Consider the following 11,683-nt stretch of genomic DNA (forward strand, 5'->3'; position numbering starts at 1 on the left):
TCGAGAGAAATAAAAACAAAGGGCATGCAAGAGGTTTTTAACTTTAAAACTTTGTTTCAGAAATTCAATGTAACTGTATATACACTTTACAATAGCATATAGCCTGAAGGCTAACAAAGATGTCTTAAAACATTTTTAAATACATCTTCAGCACAAATAGCAATTCTTGCAAGTAAAATGGCTTAACGGATATTGAAAAAAATAAAATCATTAACACAATTGCTCTTTTATGCAGAAAAAGTGCCATGATTAAAATTTAATTCAGGACCTTCCCACAAAGCAAGCTGTATTCTCTACATGCTAAGTTTAACAGTTCAGTAACATTGCGCTAAACTAAACATACAGATATTTGTAAGAAAAAAAACAAAACAAAAAAAAACACTCCATCTGAAGTCAAGTTAAAATCTTCATTAATACATTTAAAAAGTAGATATGACATGCCTTTTGAAATCAAAAATACAAAAAGATTCCTTACTTTAAGGATTTTTTAAACATGAAGCTGCATGTATTGTACAACACTGTATTGTACAATAAACTGGTAATGCACATAAAAATGAGCTGGATGAAAAGTATCAAATGCCTCCCACCTATCCTTCAGAAACAAGCCACGACTGATAATTATACATGATCACACTGAGGAGACGAGCACACCTGGGCTACATCGCACTCTCAAGGTGAGGCTTGCATACTAAAAGCTGGCAGTCAGGATGGCGAGAGGTCATGGGGGAGGGGGGAAGGGAGGGGACTACCATGGTGGGACCTCAAGACATGTTTCCTCTTCCATGCACACTGTTCTTGCCTCCTCTTCAACATGTGAATGGCAGATATGGAGGTGCCATCCCTCCTCATTGAATTTTTCGAGTTGATGAGGAGAGAACGCAACAAGGAATTCGGAAAGACACATGAGACTTCACCCCATGTACAATTTACATTCATAGTCTGGACATGTGCACTCACAACATTACGTTTGAGTAAACACCATTGTGCCCTGTAACTGTTACTTGAATACAAACTAATTCTAATTTCTGGAGAGCTACTAACTTGTGGTGGAAAAACAAAAAAGAAAAGGCAAAGGCAGGCGGGCGCTGAGCAGATGGGAACCATCTTTCAACAGAACCTGCGTTGAGTGAGCAGCAGGGATTGTTTGGGCAGAGCACAGCAGGATTCACCTGGCAAATGTACTCATGGTAGGAGTACAACTCAATGGAATCACAGTACACAACACATACGGCACACTGAAAAACAAAAAGGGGGGAGGGGTGGGTGTCTCTAGGTTTCAGTATCTGCAGAGCTTTGAGGTCTGATTGTCTCTTTCCATCTAAGCGCGGGGGGAAGCACAGGAAATACCACAGGGGACAGAGGGCTGGTGGTGGGGGCTTGTGAGGAGAGGAATCGTATGGCACTGTACAGGCAACCTAGACAAATCCAAACACTCACATTTGCTTTGACATAAAATGCACTTTGATTTAAAACTGAGCAAGAACTTCAACAATGCATGCCAAATTTTCACAGAGATTCAAGTTAACTCTTGGGGGTGGGGGGCTATGACAGAAGACAGGCTTGTACGACTGACAGGCTGACTTGAGCTTTATGTCTCAGGTTCAGGCTCGTAAGGATGCCAGTGCAACATCTACATCTCTGCCTACTGTTTTGTCTCACTGTTAAATAAATTTTTGAAACAGAGGAGTAAAATGTCAGTTTGGCTTGAGTGTCCAGGCTGAAGTCAGGCAGATACACATTCATATAGTTACCATTCTTAAACACAAAGCTTCAAACTGCGCTAAACATAAAAACAAAAAAATCTAAAGCTTAAAAGTACAAATTAAAAAGTATGAAAACAGACAGAGGAGCAGTCAGTAAGGCTGACTGTTAAAACAGTATGTTGCTGGTGCCAGATATGGCTGGTACAGGGTCTGGCCATAGGTTTCTACCATGAGTAGACTTCATGACACACTGGCAGGGATGTGCTACATTAGTCATGATGCTACTGACATAGCCATCAAATTACACATTACAACTAAAAGAAACAGAGCTCGGATTTAGCCAGAATACTTGATTAGGAGTAAAAGACAATACTGGTTATAGACAAATGACAAATCAATACCATTATTAAAGAAAGGTTAACGTTGACACGTCTCACTTTGAAAATGAATGCCCTCAAACCTTTACAATATGTCAGATTTACAGGTAAGAAGATTCTTAATCCTAACATTTAATTAAAGAGCCTTGTTGTATCCACAGTGAAGCCAACATATTGATTTAAACCTCTATTTGTTAGAACAAGAACAAACTATCCTTAATTGTCCTGGATTAATTCCATTTCATTCAACTATGCAGTGGACTGTCAGCATTAATATGCACCCAAAGGAAAAAGGCTTACAATAAAACTTACATGACCCCTTTTAAAATATCATATCTTACAAACAGAAGTAAAACATTTTGAAACGCTATCTTTTTTTACTTTTTTTTTTTTTTTTTAAAACAATGAAACACCAGTTTTACCAGAAATAAACTGCAACCAACAATAGAAACTTGACTTAGCTACGGAGGAATGCATATGATTTTAAAGGCTACACATTGTAGGTTTGCCAAACACCAAATAAGTGAGTGTGTGTGTGTGTGTGTGTGTGGCTAGGAGTAAACATACACACATGCACAGATTGATTTACAGGCCAGTCATTCCTGCTGAAAATGGTCTGTAGCCACAGAGTGTCGTTATTCGTCAGTGTCAACAGCGTGAGCACCAGGGGTTGGTTTGGGTTCAGGGACTCTGTCAGGGTGGAGTTCCTCTTTACCGGGTGGCGTTTTCACATCCACTAAACCAGCACCAAGACTTCAGGATTAAGAATGGAGACAATATCCAGCTCCACAGTCAAAAAGAGGAGTCTACCTGGGCGTGTTCATAGTGTGTGTGTAATTTCATCTATACATTAATATTTAGAAAATTTCACCCAGATATTTAAAAATGTTTCTTTTGAAGTTTTTTTTTTTTTTTTAAAAAGCAACGGTGGATTTAAAAACAAAAATTTAACCAAAAGAAGAAAAAAAAAAAGAAAAGGCTAAAATTTTAACAGTTATGGCAATGTTGTAGTTTGTAATCCAAAGAGGGGCTTTTTACACGCATGTTGTTTTCAGTCTTTTCATGTTGTCCCATTCTGAGACGGTGGTTGAGTTCAATCGGGGGGCAACAGGTCGTGAAGTCGGAACCTCTCCCGAACGTGCGGCCGCACATCCTCGTTCTAAGTTCAGCAGGCAGGAGAACAATGAGAGGAGGAGATTAAAAGAACAATTAGATCACATTCACTGACAGGTTGTAATAGGTCCTATAATAGCTATTGAACAAAAGGACATCTTACCATCTCAACCAACTTCTCCAGGAAGGGCACCAGCTTCAGCAGCTCATTGTCATTCTTATCCATGAACCAGCTCTCTATGGGAATCCCATTGGACAACTGTTGGGACAAAAAAACATGTTAATTGGGATTACACAAGTTAAGTTTTTGTATAACCTAACCTGAACTAGAAAGTGCCTCTCCTATGTAAAAAGAGAACTGAAATCAAAACCTAAAGTTATTACTATAACAGTGTTTCCCACAGCATGTAATAGTTTAGTTTTCTCTAATGAAGAACACCTCCACTAATGTCGGAATAAATCATCAACTTGACGAAATATAGTATGAAACTTCAGGTAAAACAAGCCCGAGGAATATCGTGGAGCAAATGCCACATATCCAATAAGCGAGGTGTTAAGTCTAGTAAATAAATTGATCGTCTCAGAATCTGCCAGGTTACAATGATCTATCAACCACACCCTACGATTGCTTTACAGATATTAATCAGCAGCACGTGGTAATACAACAAAAGATTCGGAGGTTTTTCTTTGAGGAAAAAATAGAGCCAAACGGCTCAGCCAGCTATAATCAGGATGGGATGTGTGAGAAAGAAAACGCACCTTTTCCAGTAAGACACCAGTCTGAAGTTAGTTTAACAATCATCACATTTTACCCAACAGAATCTGCATCGAGTTTTAAGTTTGTTGTAACCAGCTGTATTTGTAGAGTTATTTAAAAAAAAAAAAAAAAAGATCTGTCTCTTGTTGCCAAAATCTACAGTTTGAACATTAAAAGTCTAAAATATATTCTCCTTTGGCTGACTTGGTGACAATTCTTGATGCTTGTTGATAACTACATAACACAAAACCTCTCGTGTTATATTTTGTGTAGGTGTTCACCTGATACGCAAAGGCTTGTGGTGAATTGTCGATGATGATGGTCTTTGACAGATCTCTGCCCAAGATGTTGAGGTCCTTGATGTAGTTTCCCTGGACACAGACACAATGCTCACGAAACAACCTGTGTCTACAGTTACAGTAGGGAACGAAAGGAAAGAGGGAAGAGAGAGAAAAAGAATCAATCAGTGACAAGGTCAGAGCAATCAATAATTCAGAAAAACCACAACACTGACACCTCAACAGCCGTGCATGCCAACAATGGTGCTGCACACAGCTTTTTGAGCTCTACCTCCTTTCATTCAGTCTTGCATCAGCTTTTGGGTTTGTTGGGTAATGATAACACAAAGAGAACCGTACCTCACTAGCTGCTTTTTAGGATCCAAGATGTTGAGGAGTTTGTCCGCATACACCTTTTTAGAGGCTGTGAAAAGAATGATCTGGGAAAGGGAGAAAATATGGTTAATTTTCCAGTTGGCTCCAATCATAATTAATTAACAGGAGTAGTCAGGTTATATTTACCTCATAGATTTGAGACATGCGTTCCAGAAACTCTCTAAAGAACGGCCTCAGGCGCACATACACCTGCAAATGACAACAGACCACTGGTAAGTAAACACTTATGTTAAATACAGATAATGTTTACTGCAGGAAACCAGAAGTAAATCAAGTACAATAACATATACTTTAAATTTCATTTTGTCTCTTGAATTGGACAATTGTTCAAATGTATGACAAAACTATTTTTGTAGTACATCTCTCTACATGTAAGGCTTTTTAGACTTTATCTCCCTCTAGTGGCATCACGAAATAAACACATTCCTGTAAGACAGCACTTATTACCTGATAAATGACATCTTGAAAGAGGACAGGGAAGGTAAGTGCAGCATCCTCCAGCTCATTTAAACTGCAGTGAACCAATGTTTCATCCTAATGAACCCCACAGAGAAAATACAAAGAAACTTTAATTTTATGGCATCTTTCAAAATGTATATTGGAGAATATCAATTTCAATAAAAAAAAAATTTTTAAAAAGATTGTATAAATAATTTGTTGTTGTATAATATAACTGACCAGGTCTAGGACCAGGGAAAATTCAGGCGTGCTGCGTGTCTTCAACGGCAACGCTGGCTTACGAGTGAGCTGCTCTTCTGTCAGTGGAGGGACGTGCTTGATGAAGAAATACCTACAAATCAAAACACCATACATACTTCAAGTCAATTTAACCATTACTTTAAACTACAATGTTCTAAGTTGGGCTGCACAATATGGTAAAAAAAACAAAACAAACATATTGCAATAATTTAGACAGATGTGAGAATTTCCATTTTCACTGAAAAGAAATCCAATAAAAATCATGATTAATCATGATGATGACATTTGTTGGGGTCCGTACCAAACAAAAATGTTTTCTTACATCTGGAGAACAGGATTTGTAGGCAAGGGCAGCTTTGCAGCACTACAGTACTTCATTATAAAACTGTCCTGTTACACATTTTACCTTTAGCAAAAAAGCTTCTGCAATTTGGATATTTCACTTGGCCATATTGTGATGTCACTGACGCTTCAATTAATTGTGCAGCCCTAGTTCTAACAAAGTGGTATATCACACAGTTTCACAGAAATGGATGTGATGGTAAACTTGCAGCATACTGTGCTGAACGGTTGCATAAGGACCAACTTGTATTCAGTACAATGACTAACCAATCAGAACTGTTTTATTTATTATTATTTTACTCAATTTTATTTTGTTTGTTAGATTTCCTGTACAAAGCCTCACTGTCTAGTCTGCTGTTGGCATGGTTGTAGGTCAGGTTGGTGGGCTGGATATCGTTGTCTTAACTTTAGTTTTGACTTGCTCGAATCAAATATCTCACTGTGCTGCAAACAATGCCCCCATTTGCAGGAAGTAACCCACCTTTGAACCCATGTCTTGCTTATCCCACATGCTTGGTTATGCAATCCCACTGCCCCTTGGTTTCCAAATATTGGCACTTTGGTTTGGTTGTAAATTCTGTTCAACAGGGTTTAGCCATAGGACAAAGCTTTTTACTCACGGGTCAAACACTTCCCAGTCTTCCTCATATGATGCCTCTGGTGGTACTGCGGTAGGAGGAGAGTCCACATAGGCCATATCTGGACTGGAGCCTGGAGCTTGGACCACAAAATGAACAAGATGAGAAAAAGGAACATGAAAGTGCAAGATAAGCAGATCCAGTGATTGTCCCATTATTAGTATCTCAACACGAAGTAAAACTTTCAATGCATCTGAAACACGTTTTCTTAGCTGCAGTATCTACCTGTGAGGGGTGGAAGGTCAGCATCAGCATCAAGTTCTCCCTCCACGGCTGTGGGAGATACCTCGGGGATGTGCGGAGGTCGCAGAGGTGGCAGCTGTGATACACTAGAGTAGAAGTTAGTGGTGGCACACACTTCTTGTGTGGATGTGACTGTGCTGGTGGGCATCTCTACAGGCTGCTCCATGTCCAACTGCTTGACTATCTCCTCCGCCTCCAATGCCTGGTCAGGAGAGTCTGAGCCAGAAGAGGCTGAAAAAACAAACAAAGAATTTTTAGTAAGCACATGTCAAAAGGAAACTAGTGAGGGGTTTGCGTGTTCTGCAAAGTTTCACTAATGCACATTATATTGTGACTCTGAAATCAAACAGACTTCCTCTGGGTCTGATTACCATTTTTAGCTGGTGAGAAGAAGTTGAAAACAGGGGAGAAGATGGTCCCGAGAAGGGTGGTTCTGGGAGGGCTGGTGGGCACCTCAACGGCCGTCGTCTCCTCCAGACTGCCATTGGGCTTCTCCTTACTCCTGTCATGATTGGTTGCCTCTGCAGAGGTGAAGTAACGGGTTTAGGAAAGTTCGCAAAAATAGGTGACAAATGAAGACTTGTGATAAGTCTTTTTTTCCCCTTTAAGTGCCACTCACGTCCATTGAGGGAGCCTCTCCTTCCGACCCTGCTGATAGTCTTGCGGGGGTTGTTGGTGTTTGTTGGGGTGGAGGTGATCAGGTTGTTGTCCACATCACAGTGGAGGCGTGTCTTCTTGGCTGGGCTCTCCTGCTGCACCTTAAGAAATTTAATTCATCCTTTAATCCATCCATCCATCTTGTTAATGAACAATAGATACAGAAAGGCATGAAAAAACTGAAGATGTACGCTACAAGTTTTAAATCAGGAATTAAATGTAGGGATCGCCACAAAATTACATTACATAAAAACATCAAAAAGCCCACACGTCTTTCCAGAGGAAAAGCTTATTTTAGCCGCATTGACTTTTCCACTTGTTACTACCTCCTGTCCCTGCACACCAACTCTGTGAGCCAGAAGCTAAAATTAGAACCGGGTCCGGGTTCTCAGACAAGCTGCTGCATTCCACCAGACATTTCTTGGGAAACATGACACTCTGCACCAAGAAACACTGTATTTAACTCAGAGACCTGGAGAACATAGTGCTAAATACAGTTTTTTTTAATACAGAGAAGTGCCAAAAAAGTTTAGGTGACACTGTTAAACCAAACACACAGTGGAGAAGGCCGACCTCAGCGACAATCTATCAATGCTCCCAGACGGGGCACCACACTCATATTTGCATTGAACTCAATTAAAGGGCAGGGTGGTTTGATGTGATCATAGGAGGCAATTACCTTGACAGCATTTCCTCTGATGAACTTCTTGATGGTCGAGAACAAGCCCCTCCCACCCGTGGGAGGAGGGTCCTCTTCTACTTCTGAATGCCTCCGCTTGGTACGAGATGGGCGGCTTGCCAGAGTGGGGTTCGGTTGCTGAGACGCCTTACGCATTCTCAGCCTCATTGTTTTAGCAGTCACATGTAAGGCTGTAAATCAGACATGGGGAAAGATGACAGAAAAGAGAGAAGAAGGAAATCAATAAGACTACAGTTAAGGAAACCAGTTAAAAGCAAATACTAGTGGTTAAGGTGGACAAACAGGTTGCTCTAACAGTCTCAACTGTTTTAAAATGAATAAGTCTATGGGGCGCATCTATCTGTAGCGTACTGGTGCATGTTCTGCCAACATCTGGATGCATTCAAGATCCCATTTCACTTACATCACGGCAGCCACAGCTGGCTTTACTTCCATTTGTACAGCGTATTAAAAAAAAGAAAAAGCATTACCCAGGGTCTTACCACACACACACACACACACACGAGAAGTCCCTTTTATTATTGGCTACACGCATACAAGATCAATGTTTAAGTCAAGACAATAAAAGTACAGTAACTGAAAAACTCCTTATTCTCAAGAGTTGAGGGATTTAATTGGTCAGCGTTGTACTCAAGTACAAAGACGGAAAACTTAAAAACTATTTCACAGGCAACACAAATTGTCTGTCAAGCATGCCAGGCACTTGCACTTACATAACAGCAGCTGGCTTAAAATGTGTCTGGACATATCCACAACCTGTCAGGAACCCTAAACACACAATAGCACCCTCTCAATACTGTACGTCTAACATACTGTAAATGCCCCTCACTACATCTGCTTCACATTTACATGGGGGTGTATCCATGAGGTGTACATGCTGTTGCTCAATCGTGGACTGCACACACAAAAACACAACACGGTAACACTGAAGTAACAGGCAAGCAGGAAAAAGTGGGACAAGCCTGAAAGTTATGTCTGCTCTGAGTATCAAATTAATTTGCAAATCTCCAACAGTGGATTTGCATGAATGTCAATGTACTAATTTGAGAAGGATACTATACTATTATAGCTTACAACATGCAGTCAAATCACTTTTCCCCCCCTCATTTGGGGGTGCAGCTACACTACAACATATAGAGGAGAGTTTACAGTATAACTACAGATGAAAATGACAATCCAGTTTCTCAAGACTCTTTAGATCCTTTTAGAAAATACAATCTGTATGTCCTGTAACTACCAACCAAAGCCGCTGTAGGAGAAGGAAGTTATCTATCCGTTAACATACAACCAAAACAATCTACCATTGAGATGTAGCCATCACAGCGCTGACACTGTCCTCAATAAATCAATTAGGTCTGTATAAAGTAACTCTGGCTCATATTACTTCTGCAGTTCAGTGCTGCACATATCAGAAAATCAGTATTGATGATGGTCTCCTGGTTGTCTTTGCTAGTGCATATGTTTGGTAAATATCCTCCTCATAATGTCTAACACTTTCCCCCTTTTTGTAACCAATGCAGAGTTCAAGCTGTTATTATTTGACATTTTGAGCCAATACATTTACCATGAGACCTCAGGAGAAAAACTGACTGATGCTGCAAATTGTTATTCTTCAGTAATCAGATTGACCCTGTAATGTGATAAAGTCTAATATACACACATATTTTAACAGAGGCGCTGTTCCAGGAGAGATAACTTACATTTTACCTCATTATTTAACGCTATTCTTAGCCTGATCTTTCATCCCGTGTCTATTCTTATGCACTGCATCTGTACAACACATCAGGTATTTTCCTGTTTCTGCTAAATAATAAAAAATAAATAAAAACGATGTGTCTGTTATATTTACTGCACGCGTTCGTGGTTCGCATGTCAACACCACCATAGCTGCAAAAACATCCACCTTTTCTAGGCAATCGCCCACCAACCATAGCTCATGCACACAGCTAGGTACGAGCAAGTGAGCGGGAAATAAGAACATGCATGCTACTGAGACTGTATGAGCGGGCTAGCAAAACGCTAGCCACGGAAACACTGGAGAAACAAGTGAGGCCCTTCCGACGAGCCTGTCCACTCCACAACATTTACTCCTCCGCTAAGGTTGACTGGCTGAACAAGAGGTTGAAGCATATATATATATATATATATATATATATAAATAAAAACACATTTGTTTTTTTAGGTAAGCTAAATGACACCGCTGATAGTTTGCTTTAGATAAGCTGAAATCAGCGTTTGTAAAAGTTGCACTAACATAATCACGACTAACCAGTTTGCGTTGCTGCTACTCAAACAGCTAGCTCGATTAAGCTAACGCTACCTAAACGAACTACAAGAGGTCGTGTGACATGTTAGCGGGCTATGAGTGTGGGCAACACTACTTTATACAAGTCTCTTTTTTTAAACAAAACAATGTCTTACACGAGTGGCGCCGATAGGAAACGCCACACTGTTTATACAACTCGTAGTTTACCGTCGTTACCGTTAGCATCCGAACACAAACAGGCTAACTTACCGTTAGCCAACCAGCGCGGCATCGTAAGTTGAAATAATGTTAAAATTACGAGTTTAAGTGATGGACACTAGTTGACTGACAGCCGTGAAGTTTTCTGAGCGGGTTGACTCGGCTGTCTCTTCGGAGTGTGCACATTGTTTATATAAAAAAATAAAAATAAATGTTGGCGTTATTTTTGACAGCGAAACTCGTCAGACGTCGTTAATCACAACAGCTAGCTCACATAGCAACGTTATCCGACTGATCTGTGGCTCCAGTCTTATCTTTAAACCCAACACACACACACACAGTTGAGGGGATTTCATTCATCGACTGTGTGTGTACGACAACACATACTGGAGGGATATTATTAAACGAGGAGGAGGAGGGGGGAGAAACACGGCGTCGGCTAGCTAATGTGAAACTACCGAAGTTGTGTTGTGGAATGCCAATTTACACGCTAGCCTCGGTGGTAGCTAACGTTAGCTAACGTTAGCTCGCTGCTCATTGTTTGAGCGATGTACGAACAGCTGCACTGAGTGATTCACCTTTCATTGAATCGTCAATTTAATGGTTTTGGTTAGGGGAAAGTAGAAGGGAACTTAAATTAGCCACGGCGTCGAGTCTACCGGGGATTAATCAGGTCCGCGGTAGGCCGTGTTTTAGCGTATCTTAGCTTAGCACAGCTAGCTTAGCGTTAACCCTACCTAGCCGTCTTGAAAAACTGCTTCGGGCTAACAGATGTGCACAGGCAGGGAAGGAAAATATTTATCCTGTCGGTAGCCAACATTAGACAAACGCACGGAGGAGGGAAGGAAAAAAAAAAAAAGGTTGGTTATCGACTTACTTTACGGTGGCCCGCAGTATCTGGAGATAACGACTCAAGAGCGATTAACCATCACAACAGAGGCAGCGGTTGTTTTCGTGATCTGATCCGACTTTCTTTTCTGTTATATATCTACTCAAGGGCCGTCTCCGAAATGACACATCGTTGTGTTACCAGGCGCCATTTCCCGCCTCTGCTCAGTCTCTCCGAGGCAGATACCCGTATGGGACACAGACACACCCCCTTACCTCTCAAAAACACCAGCTACAGTCTGCAGCGAGGACTTGCTTCTGTCTTCTTACAGCTTTCATAAAAGGTAGAGGACAGTCTGTGTGTGGCTCCTCTTTTACGAGCCAGTTACTGAATATTTAAAAAAAAGGGTATTTATGGGTTTCTTAATATAGGCTACTCGACAGATGTTTTATCATTAGTAAAAAGAAAAACACAGGACATTACAATT

At 40.6% G+C, this 11,683-nt stretch overlaps 1 protein-coding gene across 2 annotated transcripts; it reads right to left on the reverse strand.

Annotated features, from left to right (window-relative positions):
- Positions 1-34: 34 nt before the first annotated feature.
- Positions 35-11,439, reverse strand: ctdspl2b (CTD (carboxy-terminal domain, RNA polymerase II, polypeptide A) small phosphatase like 2b). Of its 2 annotated transcripts, none has more exons than XM_051380302.1 (13): positions 11,245-11,439; positions 7,883-8,073; positions 7,166-7,304; positions 6,918-7,067; positions 6,529-6,777; positions 6,286-6,382; positions 5,303-5,414; positions 5,072-5,158; positions 4,751-4,813; positions 4,589-4,668; positions 4,232-4,358; positions 3,357-3,452; positions 35-3,239 (listed from the first exon to the last, which is right to left on the reverse strand). In XM_051380302.1, exons 2-13 carry the CDS (start codon positions 8,048-8,050, stop codon positions 3,174-3,176), a joined length of 1,434 nt encoding a protein of 477 aa, XP_051236262.1. In that variant the 5' UTR covers positions 8,051-8,073; positions 11,245-11,439; the 3' UTR covers positions 35-3,173. The 2 variants fall into 2 exon arrangements, with proteins under 2 accessions (XP_051236262.1, XP_051236261.1); XM_051380301.1 differs by lacking the exon at positions 11,245-11,439 and adding an exon at positions 10,419-10,613.
- Between the last annotated feature and the right edge of the window lie 244 nt (positions 11,440-11,683).

Source organism: Dicentrarchus labrax, unplaced genomic scaffold (genome assembly GCF_905237075.1).
Source record: "Dicentrarchus labrax unplaced genomic scaffold, dlabrax2021, whole genome shotgun sequence".
NCBI lineage: Eukaryota > Metazoa > Chordata > Actinopteri > Moronidae > Dicentrarchus > Dicentrarchus labrax.